The 26,033-nt window shown below is 46.1% G+C and overlaps 1 protein-coding gene across 1 annotated transcript in view; it reads left to right on the forward strand.

Moving 5' to 3' along the window:
- The first annotated feature begins 5,370 nt into the window (after positions 1-5,370).
- DOCK11 (dedicator of cytokinesis 11) overlaps positions 5,371-26,033 on the forward strand; it is a 214,575-nt gene continuing 193,912 nt past the window's right edge. The window contains exon 1 of the mRNA XM_032756251.2: positions 5,371-5,622. Coding sequence (XP_032612142.1) covers positions 5,521-5,622 — 102 coding nt within the window. The 5' untranslated portion in view covers positions 5,371-5,520. The remainder of the gene's footprint in view (positions 5,623-26,033) is intronic.

A 26,033-nucleotide genomic window follows, 5' to 3' on the forward strand; every position in this document is an offset into this window, starting at 1 on the left:
TTTTTTTTTTTTTTTTTTTTGACAGAATCTCGCTCTGTTGCCCAGGCTGGAATGCAGTGGTGGGATCTTGGCTCACTGCAACCTCCACCTCCTGGGTTCCAGTGATCCTCTCACCTCAGCCTCCTAAGTAGCTGGGATTACAGGTGTGCACCACCACACTCTGCCAACTTTAGTATTCTTAGTAGAGACAGGGTTTCACCATGTTGGCCAGGCTGGTCTTGAACTCCTGACATCAAGTGATCCACCCACATTGGCCTCCCAAAATGCTGGAACTACAGGTGTGAGCCGCCGCGCCTGGCCCTGTTTGCTCACTTTGGTAAACTGCCATGTTATTAACTGCCTTCTGGAGAAGCTCACCAGGCAAGGAACTGAGGCCAGCCTCTGGCTGACAGCCAGCAAGGAACTAAGGCCCTTACTGCAACAACCTGTGAGGATCTGCATGCTGCCACAACCCCTGAATGGGCTTAAAAACAAATTCTGCCCCAGTTAAACCTTGAGATGGGTGAGGTCCCTGCTCTGACACCTTGATCATAGCCTATGAGAGATCCTGAACTCATACCTTGATGGCAGCCTAGCGAGAGACTCTGGTCTGGACAACCCAACTAAGCCATGCTTAGATTCCTGAAAAACAGAAACTGTGAGATAATACACGTGTGTTGTTTTAAGCTGCTAAACTTGGGGGTAATTTGTTACACAGCAAGAGATAACACTAGATATTGTAGGTCACTGTAAGTAGAAACTGAATAGGGAGTTGGTGGGACTCACTGGCTATGTTGCAAATAGACTACAGGAGGGTAAGGGTGAAAGCAGGGAGGTCAGTTGAGAGGCTATTGACATAAGCTTGGTAAGGGTTGCTGGTGGTATTGGTAGAGATATTAAGAAGTGGTTGGATTTCAGACGTATTTTGAAGGCAGAGCCAACAGGCTTTGCTGTTGGTTGGATAAAGAGTGTGTAGGTAATAAGATGACTCTAATGCTTTTGTTCTGAGGAACTAGAAAGAATGATCATATACTGAGATGGAGAAAACTATAGAAAAACTAGATTCGTGGAGAAAGAATAAGAGTTTGATTTTAGGCATGCTTAATTAGAGATACTTACCAGACATCCCAGTGGGGATGCTGAGTTCGATATACAAGTCTGATGTTTGAGGCTGGAAATATAAACTTGAGAGTCTTTAGCATTTAGATGATAAAATGTTAAAGTCTCCTTGCTTCCCACTTCCACTCCCCACCCATGAGGCCCCCACTATTAGCTCATGTATAGGGACATACATATACACACACCACACACACACATTTTTTTTTTTTTTTTTGAGACAGAATCCCGCTGTATCCTCCAGGCTGGAGTGCAGTGGAGCGATCTTGGCTCACTGCAATCTCCACCTCTCGGGTTCAAGTCATTCTCATGCCTCAGCCTCCCAAGTAGCTGAGATTACAGGGTGCACACCATCACGCCTGGGTAATTTTTGTATTTTTAGTAGAGACGGAGTTTCACCATGCCATGTTGGCCAGGTTGGTCTCAAACTCCTGACCTCAGGTGATCCGCCTGCCTCAGCCTCCCAAAGTGTTGGGATTACAGGCGTGAGCCACTGCGCCTGGCCCACACGTACACATTTTTATAAATAGAGTGGTTCTGCAACTTGCTTTTATCAATGAATATCCTTTGGAGCTTTTTCAATGTAAGTACATACATATTTACCTCATTCTTTTTTTAATAGGTGAAGAGAGTCCCTTCGTTTGAATAAATCATGTGTATTCATTCATTCACTGAACAACTGTTTTTTGAGCACTCAATGTGCCAGGCAGTGGTCTAGGGACTGATCATAAAGAAGTCCCTTTTAGATGGACATTCAGGTTCTTTCTAATATTTTGCTATTACAAACATTTGATATAATGACCATCCTTATACAGGCATCTGAGTTCACATATGCGAGTTTTTATTTGGCATTGATTTATACAAGTGGAATTTCTCGGTCAAAGGGCTCAATGGCATTTCTAATACTCGTATCTCAGGTTCAATTAGGATAGTGTTAATGCAGCAGCTAAATTTGTGATAAAAACCGAATGTATTTAACGAATATGGAAAAGAAATCATCCAATAAAATGCCCTATTGGAAGTTGTAAGATTGCACCTACGATTTCCCTTTACTATATGAGTGTAGTTATATCCAAATCCTACCCATTCCGCAAAGTCCAGCTCAAACGCTCAAACGCCCCCTGTTCCAGAAAGCCTTTCATAGACCCTAAGAAGATATGATCTCTCCTGCCTTTTTTTTTTTCTTTTTTCTTTTTTGAGACGGAGTCTCACTCTTCTTGCCCAGGCTGGAGTGCAATGGTGCAATCTTGGCTCAGTGAAATCTCTGCCTCCCGGGTTCAAGCGATTCTCCTGCCTCAGCCTCCCAAGTAGTTGGGATTACAAGTGGCTGCCACCACACCTGGCTAATTTTTGTATTTTTAGTAGAGATGGGTTTCACCATGTTGGTTAGGCTGGTCTCCAACTCCTGACCTCAGGTGATCCACCCACCTCGGCCTCCCAAAGTGCTGGGATTACAGGCATGAGCCACTGCGCTCGGCCTCTCCTGCCTCTTTACCTTGAGTATGGTCTGTATCACATGCTACCTTGTACCATAAATACATTCTCTACTAGACTTTCTTTTTTTTTTTTCCCAGAAGGAAATAGTGTCTTTAATTCATACTGCATTCTCCCTCAGTGCGTAGCACCATGCTCAATGTTTATGTATTTAAATAGAAGTCTTAAACCAGAAGAAGTGAAATCTACAATCTCAAGAATGAGCATAGAGCCTGCACAATGGCCAGATGGTGTTTGTGCACCATCAGTGTGACATATGTTTCCCATGGCTCACAAGACTCTGCAGAAATTGCTTACTTCTCCTACTCTATCTTGTACCATTCCTCTTCCTTCTACGCTCCAGCCACACTGGCCTTTTTTTGGTCTTTGAACACACTAAGTCTGCTCCCATCTCTAGGCCTTTGTTCCTGGCATTTCTGTCACCTGGAATGGTCTACCTGCTGATCTCTGCTGACTGCTTCTTTAAGACTCAGCTCAGTGTTTACCTCCTCAAAGAAACTTTTCTTGATCATCTATTTTAAACTAGGTTCCCAACTCCAGTTACTCTCTATCAACTCACCTTAATTCTCTGCATAGCATTTATCTTTCTGAAATTAACATGTTCATTTCTTTGCACTCACATGTGAGCTCCAGGAGAGGAGGGACCTTGCCTGTCTTGTTCAATGCTGTGCACCTTCAGTGGCTACCATAGAGCCCGTGGTATTAAGAATGCTTTTGGCTGAAAGTAACAGAATATTCATCTAAACGTGGCATAAACTGCAGGGGTTTATTTTTTCTTACATAAAAAGGAACTAGAGGTAGGCAGTATCAGGCCTGGTTCAACAGTTCAATGTTATCTGGATTCTGCATTGGCTTCTCTGAGATTGTCTTGGCCTTGCCTCGTGGTTGCAATATGGCTGCCAAGGGTCAAAGCATTGCAAGAAAACATCCCTCTCAGGAAGAAAGTGGGGCCTGGGCCTCTCTCCTTTTTTTTTTTTTATCAAGGTAGAAAAACTTTCCCAGGAACCCTCCTCTCACACTTCCCTCTTATATCTCATTGGCCCAAACTGATTGGGAGTCTACACTGTCCCACTAGTCAATAAGAGGGAGCTTATCACGGTTTTTTCAGCAGTCATGATTCATCACCTGGAGTTGGGCCTGCCTTCCTTAAACCCTGTGGCTCTGCCCTATACCTGAAGTAAATCTGGGCTCTCTTCGCAAGCAAAATGTGTTATAGCTACTGTGGCAGTAACCAACAGCATGAGCCACACAGGCATTTATGGAACAGAGGGTATGAATTCTTGGAGATCTGCCTACACACAACAATTAACAAATTTTACACGTACTGTGCAAAACTAAGATTTGTGACACAATGTCTTTAGAGGACTTCCAGGTCCCAGGCCCTCTAGGAGCCTCCATATATATGCTTTATTGAGACTGATGTGATGGCTGAAATAGGCTTACTGCGAAGAGACTTGGCCTTTTCTGGGTTCAAAGAAACCATCACCACACATGTCCTTGTTTCCATAATAAAGTCCCCTAAAAGACTGTTTGGTCTTTGAGGGTGGGGAAAGTGCCTGATGGGTGGTGGTAGGACTGCTTTCAGAAGGGCTGCTCGATCCCCCAGACTGAGGGCCATTTTCAAACTCTCAACAAATGAAATAACCAGATAGAAAACTGCCACCATCAGTGGAGCCTTTCACTCTGCACTTCAGGAGGTCTGACAGGGTCACTAGTACTTCAAGATTCCCGTCCCGATTTCTGTCTTAAGCATGTTCGTTTTATACCCTGTTATGAGATGTTCTTTGATTCTTGGAAAAACAATTTCTTGGAAGCTGAAAAGGGTAAGGAGATGAATAGGAAATGGAAAGGTGAGTGCGGGGCACTTGTAAAAGCTACTATAAGATTGGTTAAGTCCTCCAAACCCAGGGAGATGGGCCTTCCTAATGCCCACCCCCACCCCACTCCTGGTGCAGTGAGTGCTGACCTAGGGATCACCTGCCACAGGCTCAAGCTCCACCACCCAGCTCTCCCCCGTGGGGGACGGGGCGAGGGGTGCCGCCACAATTAAGTTCCCACTTCCAGAAGCATGCTCTCTCCCCAGTGTTGCCCCCTGTTAGGTGAGCCAACTGAGTAGGAAAACGGTGTGGGCGAGGAGGGGGACCCAGTCGAGCCGCTCACGCTGGAAATCCGCTCTCTGTCCTTCGACATTGGTGCGACCCTTCCCCACGGAGCACACAAAAGGCGGCTGCTCCACGTTGTTTTCCAGCCCCTAGCCGCCTGGGCCCTGGGGGCTTGTGGGGTGGAGGGAATGAGAGTGCTCCAGCCCTCCTGAGGGGACTGCAGCTCGGAGGCGGGAGAGGAGCACTAGGGCGGGAGAGGAGCACGCCCCACTCTTGGAGACATTTCATCACCCCTCTCTGTTCCCCCCCCCCCCCCCCGCCCGCCCCACTCAAGCGGAAAAAAAGAAGCAGCCCAGATCTCCCCTCCCGGATGCGGCTGCACCAGCAACATCAGCTGCGGGCGGAGCCCGAGCGGTAGCCACTTCCCCCCTCTTCCCTCGTGACCCTCGCCCCCACCTCCAGTTCTCCCTCCCCCTCTACACACCCTTCCCCATCAGACACACCCTCTTGCTTCGGCTGGTGGCGATCTGAGCTCGGGCCCTCTAGGGGAGGGAGCTGCCGCCGCCGACGCCGTGGGGCAGGACAGTGAGCGGGCGAAGCAAGCGAGAAAAGGAGGGAAGGAGGGAACGAGGGAGGAGCAGCGGGTGGGAGGTGGGAGGGAGAAGCAGCGTGAGCCGCGCCGCCGCCGAGCTGCGATGTGGCCGGCCGGCCGGCGAGTAAACAGAGGGAGCAGCAGCGGCCGCGGCCGCCGCGGGCCGGGGCAGTGAGTCCACCCGCCCGCCGAGGTCCGCCCGCCCGCCGAGACCCGCCCGCTGCCGCTGCCGCTGCCATGGCCGAAGTGCGCAAATTCACCAAACGGCTCAGCAAGCCTGGCACGGCGGCTGAGCTCCGGCAGAGCGTGTCTGAGGCCGTGCGGGGCTCCGTGGTGCTGGTGAGTGGCCGAGGGACGGGGCATCCCGGGGGACGCGCTCCAGGTGGGAGCGACGCGGGAAGGGGCAGGAACGGCGCCAGTGCGGCCGCTTGGTGCGCCGCGCGCTGTCTTTCTCCGCTTCAGTAAGTTTTCGCACCGGCAGCCGCCGGCCGGGGTCCGAGTCCCAGGCGCCGGCTGACAGCGCTCCGGCCGCCCGGCACGGCGGAGGCGTGCGCCGGGATGGAAGCAGACGGGCAAAGCCGGGCTCGGACGGCTGCGGAGGAGGCGGAGGCGGAGGCGGAGGCGGAGGCTCCCACCCAGGGTCGGGGCCGGGGGTGTGAGCTAAAGAGCTGACCTTGCGCTGCTCTGGACTCGGCACAAAGAGCCGGGGACAAGGGCACGACGAGATCCCGATCCCCTCCCGCGAGCACCTGAGGCCGCCTAGGCGGAAGGATGCGATGAGCGTTTGGCACACACACTCTGGCGCGCGCGCGCGCGCGCACACACACACACACACACACACACACACACTGTGTACACAAAAAAAGAACCCCACCCAGAAAGCCCCGGGCGCCCCAGCTCGGGCGGGCAGTGAGAACAGAGGAAGCAGAGCGACTTCCTCCTGCAACTGGGGAGAGAGAGGGTGGTGATGGGTGTTGAAGGGGTGCTGCTGCGGAGGGAGGGCATTAGAAACAACGGGGTTCTGCGACAGAGTGGGCGCGGGGTCATCCACCGCAGGGAGAGTGTGTCCCTCGGGGACCCGCGAGCGCTTCAGAGGCAAGGGGACGGTGCCGCGAGGATTTGGGGGAAGACTGGGTGTGTCAGTCCGGGGATGGAGGACCTGGGGTCAGAGCCCCACAGCTCAGGACTGGGGGATGGGGATTCGAAAGCGCGCTGACTCTCTGGGAACCCTCCCAGAGCACCCTCAGCCTTATCCGGATTGTCTGACTCCGGAGAAAAGCGAAAGGGTGCTAACGGGCACTTGCCCCTTCTCGTGTTTTCAAGACACTCGTTGCCAGTTTCCTGGACAAGCGAATCGGACTGATTAATTAGTGTTTGTTTTGTTACTTTGTTTTTTGGTTGTTGTTTTTGTTTTTGTTTGTTTTTGTCTCCCTCAGCTCCATTTTACAGCGAGTCGTTTGCTGTGTTTAAATCTCACCGTTTAAGAGAGGGCTCTTTTTGTTAAAACAACTTGTCATCGGAAGGGAACTTAACAGCTTTTCCTTGTAATTTTTCTGTTGATCTTGTAGAATCAGCAATAAAACCCAGCATTAAAGGGAGGCCAGGGGCTTGATCCCAACAGTGGAGAAAGTTGAAATTAGTGGGAGTTCTGGAGGAGGATCAAAGGTAAACTGTGTACCTTTGAGATAAAGATCTGATCCCTAATAGCTACAAGGGTGCAAACCTAAGTGACTTTAAAGAAATCTCTTTATTGTGGCTGGACCCTTGAAAGTTTTATTCTGCTGTTTAGTGGAGCTAAATCCAGACCTTTAATGTTACTTTAATGGACTTGGCTTGTTGTGTATTTCAGTCTAATTTTGGAGTGAGGACCTGTTGAGGTCAGATTGGAGCCTTGCCTGTCATCACAGCCAGTTAAGAGAGGAAGGCAAGCTGTGTGCAGAGCATTTATACCAGGGCTCTCATCTTAGGTGATTGTTAACAAGTGATTCAATTTACCTAGCAGAGAACGCTTTCCTAAATTCAGAGAAAACAAAAAACCTTCCTTGAGCAGGGTTGGCTGGCCTTCTACCACAACACGTGAAGAAAGGTGTAGGTGGACAGATTTCTCAAGAGAATAAATGGGACTAAGAAAACTTCCACTGGGATTTGATCAGCACTTGACCTGCCACCCTAGCAGCAAAAAGTTAACATTAGCATTCTTTCCCATGTTTTTAGGTTTTCAAAAGAATTTTGTGCATTGCAGGTTCAGCGGCTCCTTCCTAACCATTGATTCTATGGCGAAGGAGGAAAAACTGTTACTGGCAGGAGTCTCTTCTAGGAGACGCTGGCAGTGGCCATGGTTCCCTTGTCAGCCCAGCTTACTTGGGACCAAGGCCATTGATTTTTACCGTTTACACCAGGCAATGCAGAGGAATATTTACTCATTACTCTAGTATGTGAACCACATTGAGACTTTGAGAGTGAGGGAGAACAGATTCTAGTAATCTAAATCAATGAATATCTATTGAGCCCTTACCAATGTGCCAGACACAATGCTAGATGCTCTATAATTACGAGAATGCAAATGATCTTTTTCTTCATTTGTTTTCATTAGTTACAATCTGGGTTGGTTGTGTGTATGGGAATGTCTTTGTCAATAGGACACCCAGAGTATGCACACAAATCAACTTTAGATTCTTCATAGAGCCTTAGCAAATGCTATTTGTAAGCAGTTTAGTCAATGAAAAAATAAGGAAATAGTTCTTACATGGAATGTATGCTCCTAAATGACTCTCTCTCACAAAGAGCTGTTAACCAAAGTTAGTAAAACCACGAGTGGCTGGAGAGTGAGGGGACCATGTTGCAGCTGCTGCCATAACTTCTGATTCTTTTAAGGGACAGCTGAGGTAGGATTTACACTTGTGCTGTAAACCCAAGATACTCACATTGGGGCTTCAATATGAGTTAGAGCCATTACCGCAGCAAGTCAAGCTTTCCTCTGGTGTATCTCTTGTTAGAACATGGAAAACCCACCAAGCTGTACAAATATACAGTATTTCCTGTTTAGGTTTTTTTTTTTTTTTTTAAGGATTTTAGAATTACACCCGTGTTGGCCTGTTGCTAACATCATTCAGTTTTCCTCACTGTTTGAAAAATTCAGAAGGCTAGGCCTGGGCTATATATAGCATGTTGTTGCATATTCAAACTGTTATTCAGTTATTAGTACTTCCACAAGTCTATTAATTAACTACATAATAAAGCAGACAGAGAGACTGTTCCACTGTTACTGCATTTTCCTATAAGTTCAGCATTTTTATGAAGGTCAGTTTTAACCCAGAGAAAGGGATAATTACAGAATCATCATTGACAGATTTCTCAAGAGGGGATTGGGGAGAACCATTATAACCTGAGAGTGTATGTGATTAAGAGAGAAGTGTTTACATATATACTTGTTTAAAATGCAGAGTTTTAAATTTTTAAATTGATTTTGTTGTAATTCAGGATGTAGCTACTGGTGCCGCAGGGGAACAAAGGCATTTTGCTAAACCTGTTGTATTATGGCTGCCCTTTAGAGAAGCCACTTTATCAGCCAGGAAGAGTCGCCTAGTAGCTGTTTAAATACTGTTTACTGCGGAGCGTACCCTCAATTCCTTGTGCGCCAAAAGATCGGGAAAGAATTGCTAGATATTAGGGGTTGTAGCCCCTGGAGGCGCCGTAATGCACGCAGCGTCCCCTGGCTGGCATCAGCCAGATTTCGTTTAATAGCTCCTGTAGAGAAAAGCTCTCCAGAAGCTGAGAATGGCTGAAAAGCGTCTGCAGCTGTTGACTCCCCCAACCCGCCGCTCACAACTACCTTCGCATGGAATGTTTGTTATGTTTGCATTTAGGGAAGCGCTGAAACGGAACCACTCCTCTGCTCCCTCTTCCCAAGGGAATTTGTGGAAAGTAGGTAATATAGGACAAAACCCACAGCCTCATCTGTAAGGAGGTGAGAACAATACGGAATAAAAGCCGGTTTCAACTTGGGCTTCTTGACCAAGCATTTCCAGTTCAGAGGCTCTCAATGAACTGAGCTGTCAATGAACTGAAGGTCAGGAAAGTTAACCAGAGTGTTAGCACCTAAACATAAAATAGCCTCGCTACTGGAGGTTAGCAGGGCCCGGAGCAAGCCACTCCACTAGGATCTGTACAAAAGACCCGTGCAGGTTGCTGTGAAGCCAGAGAGGCCTCCTTGCTGAACCCTCGTTTAAGCACCAAATAGGAAAATTTGTTTTCTAAGACTAACATGTTAAAAAATTCTATGGATTGAGTCTTTTTCTATTCTAATCACCAGTGAACCTTTGTTTTTTAAGCTTTCGTTGCTTTTTTTTTTTTTAGACGGAGTCTCCCTCTGTCGCCCAGACTGGAGCGCGGTGGCGCGATCTCGGCTCACTGCAAGCTCCGCCTCCCGGGTTCACGCCATTCTCCCGCCTCAGCCTCCCGAGTAGCTGGGACTACAGGCGCCCACCACCACGCCGGGCTAATTTTTTGTATTTTTTAGTAGAGACGGGGTTTCACCTTGTTAGCCAGGATGGTCTCGATCTCCTGACCTCGTGATCCGCCCACCTCGGCCTCTCAAAGTGCTGGGATTACAGGCGTGAGCCACCGCGCCCGGCCTTCATTGCTTTATTACATGCCAAATGCTTGTTTATTGTACAACAGCTAGAAAAACAGAAAAGTAAGAATAATTATCACCATCTCATTACCCAGAGGAAGCTCTGTAAATATTTTAATGTAAATATTTACCTTTCTTTCTCTCTATGTGTATATATACACATCTATACACATATATACTGTATATATAGATGTATGCATATCTATACATATACATACACACACATATATGGATGGAAAGAGATATACACAAACTTTTTATTTTTATTTATATATATAGTTTTTGAGATAAAGTCTTGCTCTTTATCCAGGTTGGAGTGTAGTGGTGTAATCATGGCTCACTGCAGCTTTGACCTTTGGGGCTCAAGGGATCCTCCCACCTCAGCCTCCCAAGTAGCTGGGACTGCAGGAGAACGCCACCATGCCCAGCTAAAGTTTTTTTTGTTTTTGTTTTGTTTTGTTTTTTAGTAGAGACAGGGTTTCACAATGTTTCCCAGGCTGGTCTCAAACTCCTGAGCTCAAGCAGTCCTCCCACCTTGGCCTCTCAAAGTGCTGGGATTATAGGCATGAGCCACTTTGCCTGGCCACACAAACTTAAATAATTTTTTTTCATTTATCAGTATCTTATGAATATTTTTTGATGTCAATAAATACAAATCTATATAATCATATTTAATGACTGCCTAAATTTTCATTATGGGTGTACCAGAGGTAATTATCGTTTATTGTTTGATATTTTGATAGTTTTTCTAATTTTGTGCTGTTATGAACATGAACTATAAAGGTAAATAGCTATATATCTTTCTTTACTTTTAAATTTAAATTAATTAAAAATAATCATATTCCAGGCATGGTGGCTCACGCCTGTAATCCCAGCACTTTGGGAGGCTGAGGCAGGCATATCACCTGAGGACAGGAGTTTGAGACCAGCCTGGCCAACATGGCAAAACCCCGTCTCTACTTAAAAACAAATACAAAAATTAGGTGAGTGTCATGGTGCATGCCTGTAGTTCCAGGTACTCGGGAGGCTGAGGCAGGAGAATCACTTGAACCCAGGAGGTGGAGGTTGCAGTGATCTGAGATCCCACCACTGCACTCCAGCCTAGGTGACGGAGCGATACTCCGACTCAAAAAAAGTAATAATAATAATCAATTTCTAAATTTCACTTGCCACAGTTCAAGTGCTCAATAGCCACATGTGGCTAGTGGCTACTATATTGGACTGCATATACTATATATGCAGATATAGAGCATTACCATCAGTAATTGAGTGAATGTCTTTGAGAAGGCATCTTCAAAATTGCCAAATTGTCCCCTTAGGATAAATTTCTAGCAGTGAACTTGCTTGCTCAAAGATTACACTGTACACATTTTTAGTATTAAAAATTCCTCTTAAACATACTGTTAAATTGCTCTACAGAAAGTAGCTTCAGTTTACTCTTTCACCAGGAGAGTGTGAGGGTGTTCATTTCCCCTCTTCCATGCCAACGCTTGTTAGTAACATTTTAAATTTTTTTGCAGTTTGATAGGAAATAAATGGTACATCACCGTTCTAATTTGCATTTCTTTGATTACTCTTAAAGTTGAACAGTTTTTCATGTTGATTGGCCTTTCATAGTTCATCTATTGAGGCTTGAATGAATCTTCTTACAGACTTATTTCCTCGTTTGTGATTCTTGCAATACAGTCTCCATCCCCCAAAATTCTGTTTTGCTAAGTCTGGGGTGGGGCCTGCATCTGTATTTTTTAAAAGGACCCCAGATGATTCTTATGTGCACAGAAACACTCATCTAGACCGCTTGTCCACTCAAGGCAGGAATGTCCTTTCCACCCACCCCTGACAAATGATTATTTAGCTTCTCCTTAAACACCCCTGCCTGTTAGAGGGCTATGTTAGAAAAGGTTCTTGAGCCGAAATTTACTGTGTAAATTTCACCATGGGCTAGACCTAGCTCTGCTGTTGGAGCCACACATGTTTGCTTCCTTCCTCTTTTGCATAACAACCTCTCAAGTATTTAGAGACAGCCACCATGTCATTTTTAAATTCACTCTTCACAAAGCCAAAGAGGCTACATTTCTTTCCTTCGTTCCCCACATGACTTGGTTTCAAGATTCTTCATATCATGATCATCCTGTTTGGGCTCTTTTCCAAGTTTTCTATGTCCTACTTAAGATGTGAGAGACAGAGCATAAGCTAGAGGATCAGATCTGGTCTTGAACCCAATGTCTGTCACCTGCCTGAATTGTGAACAGAGGCAAGTAACCTGGTCTCATTTTCCTTATCTGTGAAATGGGGATAAATAGTAGTACCTCCCTTGTGGAGTTCTTGGGAATAACGAAGGTAGCATATGGAAAGTTTCTAATGTATAAGTGATTCATAAAGGTTAAAAAAAGAGATCTGGCAAAAAAAACAAAAACAAAAACAACAACAACAAAAAAACAGTATTCCAGAAGGATCTGCCACTGAATACAGTCAGGGAGGGGGCAATGTTTTGTATCATTTCTGGGTGTGAGCCGAGAAGCCGGGGGCTGTGTATTCATTTTTATTCCCAACCCAGCCCCTCACACAGTGTCTGGAGTGCAGTAGATTCTTAGGTGTTTTGTGAAAATACACTGCCAACCTTGGGTAGGATGGACTCATTGTTGGGAGAAGAGCCTGGAGGCCAGGAAATGACTTAAACTACAGTTATTATAGTTCTGGAGAGAGATAACAAAGGCTTTTTTTTTTTTTTTTTTTGAGACAGAGTCTGGCTCTGTCACCCAGGCTGGTGTGCAATGGCACGATCTCAGCTCACTGCAACCTCTGCCTCCCGGGTTCAAGCGATTCTCCTGCCTCAGGCTCCTGAGTAGCTGGGATTACAGGTGCGTGCCACCACGCCCCAGATAATTTTTGTATTTTTAGTAGAGGCGGGGTTTCACCACGTTGGCCAGGCTGGTCTCGAACTCCTGACCTCAGGTGATCCACCCACCTCTGCCTCCCAAAGTGCCGGGATTACAGGCCTGAGCCACTGCACCAGGCCAACAAAGGCTTTTAACTGAGGCAATGAGAATGGAGATAAGGGAGAAGACATAAGAAACATTGTGCTGAGAAAATCAACAGGATTTGGTGATTCTTAAAAGGGAAGGAGAAGGGGGAGGAAGAAAGAGAGGAAGAGCGGAGGCGGAGTCAAGATAATTTTGAGGTTTCTCAGCTTGGGTGAACTGAAGGAAAAGCAAGTTTGTTGATAGGGGAAGGGAAAAGAAAATGAGCAACTTCTGTTTGAGAGAGTTGTCAGGGCAAAGCCAGGTTTCAGTTAAGCAAGACAGTGGCTGAGCATATAAGGTTGTCTTTTGGCAAAGGACTAGGGTTCTTGAGGGCAGAGGTGGAAAGTGTTCCAAGTGGGTTCAGGAAGGAGAGGAAGAGCCAGGAAAAGGCCCGGGCTGAGTGGACAGAGATGAAATTGTAGGCGAGATTAGCTGATTGAAGAGGTTTGTACCTTTGGGGGTGATTAGGGAAGTGGGAGGCAGGGTGTGGAGAAATGATCTGGAGGCCAGCCCCAGACTTCCAGTTAGAATGGGGACTGGAAGTGAGTTCATCCCTTGGGCAGATCCCACTCTGGGGTGGGTCTGAGCAGCAGTTGCCCTAGAGGAGCAGGGGGTCAATGAGGGGTTGACTTCCTGCTCAGGTGCTCAGGAAGAGGCTAATAGGATAGTTCCTGCTTTTAAGGGAGACTAGAGGTATGCAAATAACCTAGAGAAGATAGAAGCCAGATAGGAGGCCAGTGGTCAGTGGTTTCCCAGTCTTCACCCCATCTCCGACCCCCACCCCAGCCCCCAGTGCTCTCTCTTGAGATCCTTGACGTTTTTCAAGACTTTCATCCTTTCTGGGTTCGACAAGGTTAAATAGGCCTTTACTAATGAACATTGTTCTGTTTATGGCATTTCCCACATTTATTTGACCACAGACCCTGCCCCACCCCCAACCAGCTTTTTATGGAAAGTGGAGAGTAAATGGTAACATCTAAACATCTGACAGGCTGAGAAATTCCTATATAGTGTGCGTGTGTAACTAACTCATCTTGGCGTTCTCTTACTTGATCTCTGTGGATTGCAAGCAGTGGTTGCTACTTCCCCATGCTCCAGGTCAAGAACCACCCTTGCTGTTCAGTTCAGAGGAGTAATTCACCTGTCTGTGCTTTCTCCTGAGCTATAGAATTGTCAGCAGGGCATGTTGAAAGATTGTTAGTTTTTAAAAATAATTTGTTTATCATGGAAGGAGAGGCCAAAACTACATGAGGGTACAGCTCGAGCCATTTCTTCTTTTCTGTAAATCCTAAGGGTACTTAGAATATGTTTCTCTTTGAGATTTACACCTCTTGGTTTAATTTTTATCAGGCATGCAGAGGAGTTAGTGGGTAACATTGGCCTGCCGTTTATATCAGCTTACAGCCAGATGCCTTTTTGATTCCTTGCAGGACCCCACCCTGGACGCTCCCAGAGCAGTAGCTTGAATGGAGCAAAGGGACAACCTCAGTTAGCTGCCATTGCCTGTAAGCTTGTGCTTCAGAGCAAAGTGTTTAAGAGCTTGGGCTCTGGAAGCATGCTGCCCAGGTTCATAGTTCAGCCCTAGATGACCTTGGGCCAATTATTTAACCTTCCTGGGCATTGGTAACCCCCTCAGGGGCTTGTTGAAAGGCTTAAATGAGTTATTTGTTTTGTTTTGTTTTGTTTTTGAGACGGGGTCTCGCTCTGGCACCTAGGCTGGAGTGCAATCACACAAACTTGGTTCACTATAACCTCCGCCTCCTGGGTTCAAGTGATCCTTCCACCTCAGCCTCCCTAGTAGCTGGGACTACAGGTGTGCACCACCATTGCCCGGCTAATTTTTGTGTTTTTAGTATAGAGACAGGGTTTCGCCATGTTGGCCAGGCTGGTCTCAAACTCCTGACCTCAGATGATCCGCCTGCCTCAGCCTCCCAAAGTGCTGGGATTACAGGCTTGAGACACCATGCCCAGCCTTGAATGAGTTATTATATTCTTAATGAATAATATTTAAAGCACTTTGAGCGGGGTTTGGCAATTGTTAAGTACTGATGACTGTTGGCTCGCATTATCATCCCCAGGCTTTATGGTGGGCAAGAGACGTCTTTTGTGTATGTGTTACAAGTCAGCAGACAGAAAAGTTAGCTGGAAGAGGGGAAGCAGGTGCCCTTGCTTTAATTCCTTGCTCCAGATGATGCCTCAAAGGGGTGAGCCACATGGCTGAGCCAAGAATCTTACCCTTCCTGGAAGAACAAGCTGGCAGACCCCTCTGCATGAGGTTCTTGCCAATACCTGTTCCCAGTCTGACTTAGTCATACTGAAAAGCCTAGTGGATGGTAGCAAGGGTTCTGGGTTTTTGGCATTTTCCACCTTCACACCAGTTTAATGAGTGAGTGGGAAGGCTGGTCCTCAAGTGGAGAGAAGCACTCTGTCTTGTGCCTGGGCCGGAAGGCTCTCCAGACTGGGGAAACTGTACCTGTGGCCTTTGGCAGAAGCACTTACCTTTATGCCAGTGTGATTTATGCAAAGGGGTGAATAGAAGAGAATTGGAATCTGTGTGGAAAAACAGAGCTTGGACATGCCTACCTTTCCCTTTCAAACCTTCACTGATGCCAGGCACTTTAGCTTACGCCTGTAATCCCAGCCCTTTGGGAGGCTGAGCTGGAAGGATTGCTTGAGCCTGGGAGTTCCAGGCCAGCCTGGGAAATACAGGGAGACCCCTATCTTTACAAAATTAAAACAAAAATGAGCCAGGCCTGGTGGCACATGCGTGTAGTCCAGCTACTTCAGAGACTGAAGTGGGAGGATTCCTTGAGCCCAGGAGTTCGAGGCTGCAGTGAGCCTTGATTGTGCCACTGTACTCCAGCTTGGGTGACAGACTGAGACCCTGTCTCAAAAAAAAAAAAAAAACAAAAACCCTTTATCGATATCCCTTTCACTCTTAATCCTCACATTTAATAGTCAAATGAATATTGAAATTCAAATGCTTTTTTAAAGTTCTGTTTTGGGGGCTGAGCACGGTGGCTCACACCTATAGTCCCAGCACTTTGGGAGGCCCAGGCGGGTGGATCACTTGAGGTCAGGAGTTTGAGATCAGCCTGGCCAACATGGTAAAACCCTGTCTCTACCAAAAATACAAAAATTAGCTGGGCATGGTGGTGCACGCCTGTAATCCCAGCTACTTGGGAGGCTGAGGCATGAGAATCGCTTGAACCTGGGAGGCAGAGATTGCAGTGAGCTGAGATCACGCCATTGCACTCCAGCCTGGGCGACAAAGTGAGACTGTCTCAAAAATATATATATATTTCGGAAACATACATTTTAATAGGAAATTTTAAAACTTAAAGCTGTCTTGAGAAATTATTCTTTTATATTGGGCTATTCTGGTTTTGTGGTAGCAGGATAAGTTCTGTTAAGGATAGTGTGTGGCTGGGCATGATGGCTAGTGCCTAAAATCCGAGCACTTTGGCAGGCTGAGGCAGGAGGATTGTTTGAGGCCAGGAGTTCAAGACCAGCCTGGGCAACATAGCGAGATCCCCGTCTTTACAAAAAAAATAAAAAGAATAGTGCGCACAGGTTCCTAGCAGAGTCAGTACAGTGGAAAACATGCCGAGTGTTCCAGCTCCACGTGGTTCATCTTTTGTCTGCGTACAGCCTTGCACAATCATGCCTAAATTTGCTATTAATGATTTCCTGCGATTCTTCTCCACTTTTATTGCCTATTGAGTTTATTGTTCATGGGAAGTTATGTGCTTTTGCCTTTTCTGACTTCTGTTGGATTGTATATATGTTTCAGCTGCTAAGAAATGTTAGAAGATATTCCGATACTTCAGCTTTCCCATCGCATTGCTTTCCCTAATGACTGAAAATATTTTACTGGGTAAGATTTAACTGAGAGGTCAAGTGTTGCTTCCAAGTCTCTGAGACAGAACATCTTTATTTGAAGTGTTTCAGTGAAGTGTGTCAGAAGGCTGGGGAATTCATTTGTATAAGATTTTTTTTTTTTTTCTGGAGACAGAGTCTTGCTCTGTCACCCAGGCTGGAGTGCAGTGGCAACCTCCACCTCCTGCGTTCAAGCGATTCTCTTGCCTCAGCCTCCCGAGTAGCTGGGATTACAGACATCTGCCACCACGCCCGGCTAATTTTTGTATTTTTAGTAGAGACGGGGTTTCACCATGTTGGCCATGCTGCTCTCGAACTCCTGACCTCAGGTGATCCATTCGCCTTGGCCTCCCAAGGTGCTGGAATTACAGGCATGAGCCACTGTGCCCGGCCCGTTTTTTAAGTGGTGACAAGACCTTGAGTTTTTATAGCCGAAATCTTAAGAAGAGTTAAAAATGCTGTTATATCTATCTGTGGCCTCATAGGTCTACAGGTCACTACTGAACACATATCACATAGTCATCACCCCTCTTCTGTAAGTGGGGAAACAGAGGCATGGTTTTCAGTGAGGCAGGCCATAGGTTATTTATATTAATGAAATGACAGAGCAGGTAATGAACTCCAGGTGTCCTGATTCCTTTGGAGTAACCATGTGAAGAAATACTAGAGGGATGCCAGATTCCACAATCAATCAGGTGGAGGAAGCTCTTTCTATGTGGTTTTGGTGATGATCTCGCTCTATTGGGAAACAGTGTTTACTTCTAAACAAGCTTAGGTCTCTTTAGTGGGAAAGTAGGAGGTGAGGACAAAAAAAAAAAAAAAGAGGGATGGGGTTGTTATTGAGAAACGTGGGCAAGATCAGTAGAGATTTTTCCTTGCCAAAGTAAGCCTAAGGATATTGAGAACTGTTTGCAATTGGCCATTCCTCCTTACTTTGCTATTTGAATAACTATATGGAAAAAAATATCCAGAACACTGGCTCTGCAGAGGTACCTGGGATCATTTTCGTGGAACTGTTTTTATGATTTTTTTCAAGTGGGTTAGTGCTGTCCAAAAATAACAACATATATATTTCTTTCCATGCCTTTTATATTAGTAGTTTAGTTTTCCCACTTGAGAAACTGCCAGCTTTATGCCTTGCAGGGCCTGTTGTCACAGTGTTCACGGTGTGAATGGAAGACTGCTGTTGGCATGGCCAGTTTACTTTCATAGGTGAACACGTTCCTAATGCTTCAGTACATTAAATCGTTTCCTAGAGATCTGAAGGAGGGAATGCTGCCTTCCAAGGTACCTACCTTCCCACCAAGAAAGAACTTAAGTTCAAGAAGGTTCTAAATCAACTGATACATACATGGAACTGAATTGTTATTTCAAAGCTCACAGGGGCCAATAGCTCTCGTTGTGTCCAGCCGAGTGTTTATGACATGCTCTATAGTTTGTGGAGCAAAGAAAGCCCTCCCTTGCTAACTTGACCCTGGGGAGACTTGCTCCTCTACTCCTAGTGACCGACATGACCACTTGCAAGGGAACTTGGCCTCCGGCTGTCCCTTCTAAATGGTCTGGCAGAATTCTCATCAGGAGAGCCAGAAGAAAATTCCATAAGGCTTCTCGCTTCAGTTCTGTAATAACAAACCCAGCTCCCTCTCCCTGCCTGCCCTGCTTCCTTTGCTCAGTACTGCCCCCAGGCTCAGAGACATCCGGGAGTCTCATATTTAGAGCCCAGGTTCTTCAAGTCCATAGGCTGCTGGTTCTGCCCTGCCTTTAAAATCCATTTTCAGTCAACTGGATTTGGATCTTCTTGTCCCCTTGTGTCTTTGTCTCACTCATTGTATCTCTGTCTGGCCCCCCAGCCTGTCCATAGCTAACCCCCTGCCTCAGTTTTCTGGCTAATCGCCCAGTTCCTCTAGGAGTCAGTTCTTGCCTTGTTGCTGGCCTTCCTGAGGAGGGATGCCTTACCCTCACCAGGACCATATGACTGAGCCCAGCACAGTGGAACTGTGGATTGAAGGGGTGAGTTTCTCTCTCCCTTTTTTTTTTTTTTTTTTTTTTTCTGGAGACAGAGTCTTCCTAGGCTGGGGTGCAGTGGCGCAATCTCGGCTCACTGAAACCTCTGCCTCCCGTGTTCAAGTGATTCTCCTGCCTCAGCCTCCTGAGTAGCTGGGACTACAGGTGTGCACCACCACTCCTGGCTAATTTTTTGTATGTTTAGTAGAGATGGGGTTTTACCATGTTGGTCAGGCTGGTCTGGAACTCCTGACCTCAAGTGTTCCAACTGCCTCGGGCTCCCGAAGTGCTGGGATTATAGGCGTGAGCCACTGCACCTGGCCTGGAGGGGTGAGTTTCTGCTTAGAGAACTCAGAGGAGGCAAAGTGCCTGGGATAACGCAGTCCAGCAAGTGGCCCTGTTGAGGACTGGACTAGCTTTATGGTCTATTAGTTTCCTATTGCCACTGTAACAAATTGCCACAATCTTAGTGTCTTAACACACATGTTGGCCGCGCGCGGTGACTCACGCTTGTAATCCCAGCACTTTGGGAGGCCGAGGCGGGCGGATCACGAGGTCAGGAGATCGAGACCACGGTGAAACCCCGTCTCTACTAAAAATACAAAAAATTAGCCGGGCGTGGTGGCGGGCGCCTGTAGTCCCAGCTACTTGGAGAGGCTGAGGCAGGAGAATGGCGTGAACCCAGGAGGCGGAGCTTGCAGTGAGCCGAGATCGCGCCACTGCACTCCAGCCTGGGCGAGAGAGCGAGACTCCGTCTCAAAAAAAAAAAAAAAAAAAAAAAAAAAAAAAAAAAAAAAAAAAAAAAAAAAAAACACAGACGTATTCCAGTTCTAGAGATCAGAAGGCCAAAATTGGTTTCAGTGAGCTAAAGCCAAGGTGTCCAAAAAGCCTCACTTCCTCCAGAAGCTGTAGGGGAGGATCCATTGCCTGGTCTCTTCCAGCTTCTAGAGGATGCCCACATTCCTTGGCTCATGGCCTTGTCCTCCATCCTCAAACCAGCAATGACTGGTCAAGTCTTTCTCACATCCTATCAGTCTCACACTGCTTCTGTCATTATATCTCCTTCTCTGACACCGGCTCTCTTGCTTCCCTCTTTCACTTATAAGAACCTTGGTTCCACCTTGGTAATCTAGGATAATTGCCCCATCCCAAATCCTTAATTTAATCATGCCTGCAAAGTCCTCTTTGCCATGTAAAGTAACATATTCACGGGTTCCACGGATTAAGATGTGGCCATCGTTGAGGAACCGTTATTCTGCCTATCACACAAGATGTCACCCAAGTTTGAGGAATGGTGGAGTCCTGGGGTCAGATGGGTTCCCAGCACAGGTCCTGACATTACAGTGGAGGAGGAACAGGGATCTGGCAAACAGCCAGGCTCAGAAGTCTTCATAGAATTCAAATGAGGAAGCACAATCCCTTTTGCGAATTTTGGCTGAAAGAAAGCAATAGAGGTCTGCAGTCTGCAATTTCAATTCACATGTTTTCTTAAATTCTTCGTAACTAAATGTCTTTCCCCACACAGGACTCCCTGAGCCTGGAGTTCTTATAGTGGGCACTGCTTTCAGACTTGAGGTGTTTTAGGATACAAGCTGGCCAGATACTTTGTGGGCATTTAGCCAGCTCAGGCCTATAGAATTTTCCACCTTCAGTTAAAGAAAAGAGCAAAGAGGTAGGGGTGTGTGTGGGTGTGTGGATGTATGTGTGTGGCGGGGGGTCAGCAGGGAGGTGTTTAAAAGAGAAAGCGATGGTTGCACATCACATAAAATAGCTCTTTGGCGACAAGTCCCGAGATACCTCTCATATGTCCTTTGTAAGAGATGCTTTTCCCAGCCTGAAGGTCAAGTTAGATTGGGCATGGTCCTTCTGCATTTTCAAGGTAATCACAGAATCCCCTCCCAGAAATGGCTTTCCAAAACACATGATTGGAGAAGCAGAAGGAAGGACTGGAAAATCTATCTGAGTTCTTTCTGGCTTCATGATGATTTCAATTAAAAGATAAATGGAAACTTCCCGTCTCTACCACATCTAGTCACTGCCATCTTAGAGACACATAGCACAAAAGTTTCCTGGCTGATCACATTTGCATCAGCCCTCTTCACACTGGCCAGTATAATGTCCATGACGTGTCTGATGGCACAGAGCTTTGCTGTCCCGAGGAAGCACTCTATCGTAGATGTGGATTGCATTTCCTATTTTTACATTGGTTCTAATTGGCCACAGCTATATTTCTCCCGGGCCCAGCCTATCTTTTTTCAAGCCTCTGGCTAATTGACCTGGCGGTAATGCACTGAAAATCATTATAGAAAAGATTGGGGAAACTCCCAGATTTTGTTTGAAAATCTGTAGAGACAAAATAAACATTCACCATCTTCACTTTTCTCCTGTTCTGTTTTTTCTTTTTTTTCCTCTTCAATAGGAAAACAGTTTCAATTCTCCTTATAAACCATCTCGGTAAATATTCAAATGTTTTCAGTGGAATTATGTTAAACCATTTTTTGAATGTGCTTATCTACAATGAATATCTACTAATTATTAAATGTGAAAGGGTATTAACTGTAGTCCTATTTAAGTCTTTTTTAGAAAATGGTGTTCATTTTCTGTAAGTTGTGGGTTTATTCTCTTCAACCTGGCTTATTTGATTTTATTTTGCTGATTTACTACTTTCTGCTTTGGAGTTTCTCCTTTTCTCTATTGGCTCTGAGCTGAACTTCACCTAGGCTTCTGGGTACTGTGCGTTAGGTCAATGAGCTTCAAGACAGAGTTGACACCTGGGAACTCTGGAACCTCTGGGGCTGTGTTATGCAGCAGAAGGAACTAGAAAGGAGGGCGTTGCTGGAGAGTGAGCTAGAGAGAGAGAGAGAAAGTTGTGCTGAGCTGTGGAAGATGGCTCCCCTGGCTGAGGGAGAAGACAGATACTGTCGTTCGGTTCATGCTCAAATCCCAAGGGAAATGCTTGTGAACTGTTGCTTGAAGAGAAGCAGAGAATCTATTTCCGCTTATTTATTTATTTATTTATTTATTTATTTATTTATTTATTTATTTATTTTTTTGAGAAGGAGTCTCACTCTGTCGCCCAGGCTGGAGTGCAGTGTCATGATCTTGGCTCACTGCAACCACCGACTCCGGGGTTCAAGGAATTCTCCTGCCTCAGCCTCCCGAGTAGCTGGGACTACAGGCGCACACCGCCATGCATGTGTTTTAGTAAAGACAGGGTTTCACCGTGTTGCCCAGGCTGGTCGCGAACTCCTGAGCTCAGACAATCTGCCTGCCTTGGCCTCCCAAAATGCTGGGATTACAGCGTGAGCCACCATGCCCTGCTCCGCTGATTTCTTTTTAACAGATCAAACCTACTTAGGACAAGGAGGTAGGAGGAATGGTGGAAGGCAAGACAAGGGCTTAATCTCAGGAAACTGAAGGATTAAAAAGGGGCAAAAGGAAGGTATTTTTTTTCCATTACAAAGACCAAGAGACCAGAGATTAAAATATTAACAATATTTAATGAGTGCAGCCGTATATTTTTAGATTCAGACAGGAAGAAATCAAGTCCTTTAGAAACTGTGCTTGATAAATGAAACAGTTTTGTCTGGCACCAAAGGGGTGAGTAGATACTTATTCAGGGGCTGGAGACAGTGCATATACTGTCAACTTGCATGATTCAGGACCTCAAATGAGTTAGTGAAGGAATTGAGAAAATACTTGTATGCCATTCAGCATATAGGATAGTTGGAACATAGGGAACCTCATTCTCCAACTTCAATGGAGGTCAGAGACACATGACCATCAGACACCCATAGGGGCCAGATTTCTGTTGGGAGCCCAGGGTAGAGGGACTCAGGTGCTAGGTCTGCCTGCCCTCCTTTCTTCCATCCTAGCCTCTACCAGGGTAGAAGGGGAGCAACAGCTCATGCCTCTGCCAGACCCGTGTTTCTCAAGGCAGCAAACTCTGCTTGACGGGAATGGTGGCCATAGAGGCTGCCACTCTGAGCCCTTGTGACTTTCTCTGAGAGCGGCCCCCACTGGGACTGGCTTCCTCTTACTGACTACATTCTCTTTCTTGCAAGCTACTATCTTCCCCTTTCCACCTTCTACTATTCCCTAACTGCTTTCCCCTCATTCTGATTTTCCTCAATTGCTGCTCCTGGTGTTCGCCTCTGCACTGCCACCTTCCAGGAAACTCTTCTGTGGATCTGGCTGCCTGATCCAGCCCCTTGACTTCTCCCTTCTACCATGCCCTGGGAACCATTATTTGACTGTGGGCACACTCCTTCTCTCCCCTTCTCATCTTTTTCTCACCTCTTGTTTTCTCTCCTCTGTTTGGCTAAAACGTGTGCTTTGTGGCACAGAGTCATCACTGTGTTTATTTTTTTTAAACCTTTTCTTTAGCCAAGGATGGGAAATTCCAAAGGCCTGAGCTAGTGATGGCTGGATGCCTTTTCTGGAAATCCAGTGGCCTGGGTGCCAAGGGAATGTTGTGGAGCTACACATCTGGCAAGGTTGTCCCCTAAAATGTCCTGGCTTTGGATTTAGTTCCAACTGAAAGAAGGGGAGGTTCTATCTGGAATTATGGAATCAGAATGAAGAGTTAGCTAGGTGTGGTGGCACACGCCTGTGGTTCCAGCTACTCGGGAGGCTGAAGCAGGAGGATCACTTGAACACACTTCAAGGCCATGGTGAACGATGATTACACCATTGTACTCCAGCCTGGGTGACAGAGCAAGACCTTGTCTCAAATTTAAAAAAAAAATGAAGAGTTTACGAAATTATGTAATTATAACCCCAGAGCCCAGTTTATGTCACTGTTTTTTTCTGCCGGGTTTAATTGGGAAAGAGTGGCCTTTGACTTAGTAGATCTTTCAACAGTGAAACCTTTTGCATGAGAGTCAAATAAAGTTCTTGCAGCTCAGTTTAGTCGATGATTTTGCTTCGTTGGGGTTACTTGGCAGAGGCCAGGCACACTTCAGAGCACCTGGAGTGGGCCTCATCGGGGAGCAGCAGCATCATTCCAGTTGTTACCAGGTGCAGTTGAGTAGGCCTACCCCACCTTCATGTTTCTTGCCCCCTCCTGGAGAAATAATGATATGGTTTGGCTGTATCCCTACCCAAAAATCTCATCTTGAATTGTAATCCCCATAATCCCCACGTCAAGGGTGGGAACAAGTGGAGATAATTGGATCATGGGGGCAGTTTCCCACATGCTGTTCTGGTGATAGTGAATGAGTCTCACGTGTATCTGATGGTTTTATAAACGTCTGACCTTTCCCCTGCGTGCACTCACTCCATCCTGCCACCCTGTGAAGAGGGCGCCTGCTTCTCCTTTGCCTTCTGCCATGACTGTAAGTTTCCTGAGGCCCCCCCATCAATGCTGAACTGTGAGTCAATTAAACCTCTTTCCTTTATAAATTACCCAGTCTCAGGCAGTTCTTTATTAGGAGTATGAAAATGGACTAATACAAATAACTTGGGCAGAGTTTTGTCCACACATTCGTGAGGGCTGAAACAAGTCAGAGTTGACCCCCTTGATGGTAAGCAAAAAGTTATTGTCTTGAAATATCTAGAAACTGTACCATTCTCCTACCTCTTGGGAGGGTGGGGGAGATTAACAATACCCAAACCCATAAAAATGCCAACTCTGTCTGCACTGGCTTCACATTGCCATAAACACCCAGATTTCCTAGAGGGGACTTCATGGCCCTTCATGTCCACCAGTAAGGCCCATCCCACCTTTGAAGTTTCTTCTCCCACCACATCCATTCCTTTGCCCTGTAGTCTAGCCGCATTGAACCATCACACTTTTTCAAACACATTCTATAGTTTCTCACCTACATACCTTTGTGCATGCTGACTCCTCATCCGGGGATGCCCTTACAAGCCCTTCCCTGCTAAAGGGAATCCTATCTGTCCTTCAGGGCTTAGGTCAAATGCCCATCTTCTCCATGGCCACCATATTTGGAGCTAATTGCTCCTTCTGCAGCCTTACAGCCTCTTACTAGTTGCATTGGCTTCCTGTGGCTGCTGTAACAAATTACCACAAATTGGGTGGCCTAAAACAAGTTTGTTCTCTAACAGATTTAGAGGCCAGACGTCTGAAATAAGTATCACTAGGCCTCACTCCTTCAGGAGATTTTAGGAAAGGATCATTTATTGCCTCTTCCAGCTCTGGTAGCTACCAGCATTCCTTGGCTTGTGGTTGCATCACTCCAATCTCTGCCTCTGTGGTCACATTGCCACCTCTTTGGTCTGTTTCAGGTCTCCCGCTGCCTCTTTCTTATCAAGATACTTGTGATGGCATTTAGAGTCCACCCCAGTAATCCAGATGCGCTCTTCATCTCAAGATCCTTAATTTATTTCATTTTGTTTTGTTTTTTGAGATGGAGTTTCGCTCTTGTTGCCCAGGCTGGAGTGCAATGGTGCAATCTCGGCTTACCGCAACCTCCGCCTCTCGAGTTCAAGCGATTCTTCTGCCTTAGCCTCCCGAGTAGCCGGGATTACAGGCATGCACCACCATGCCTGGCTAATTTTGTATTTTTAGTAGAGACGGGGGTTTCTTCATGTTGGTCAGGTTGGTCTCGAACTCCTGACCTCAGGTGATCCACCCGCCTTGGCCTCCCAAAGTGCTGGGATTATAGCCGTGAGCCACCGCGCCAAGCCAATTTATTTCACATCTGTAAAGACCCTTTGGCCATATACCATTTGCAGGTTCCAGGGATTAGGATGGGGGCATATCTTTTTGTGGGGGAGGCATTTTTTCAGCCTGTGTGTTCTTAGGTTTTAGAGAGGATTGATATCAGTACTTTCATTTTAGAGAGGATTGATTTCATTAGGCCTCCTAACGTAGTTGTTGATAGCTTCTCTATTGTATTAGAATGTAAATACCTTAAGGGGCTGGTAGGAGACTAGAAAGCTATTGCTTAGTAGTCAGTGCCAGAGGGCCCAGCAATTCTACTGACAATCTGTGTTACCTTGGGCAGACTGTTTGACTTTTGGGGGATCTAATTTTGCTTATTTGTAAACATTGGAAGAATAACATGAACATCAATGGGCCTTGCAAATATGTTTATAATAGCAAAAACAAAAACCCAAAAAAGTTCACCTAAATGTTCAAAAGTAAGGATTTGGGCAACTATATATATATATATATATATACATTCTTACACCAGAAAACTGTGCAGTCCTTAAAATGACTTTCTTTCTTTCTTTTTTTTCTTTTC

The sequence above is a fragment of the Hylobates moloch genome, unplaced genomic scaffold, assembly GCF_009828535.3.
Source record: "Hylobates moloch isolate HMO894 unplaced genomic scaffold, HMol_V3 SCAFFOLD_7, whole genome shotgun sequence".
Lineage (NCBI taxonomy): Eukaryota > Metazoa > Chordata > Mammalia > Primates > Hylobatidae > Hylobates > Hylobates moloch.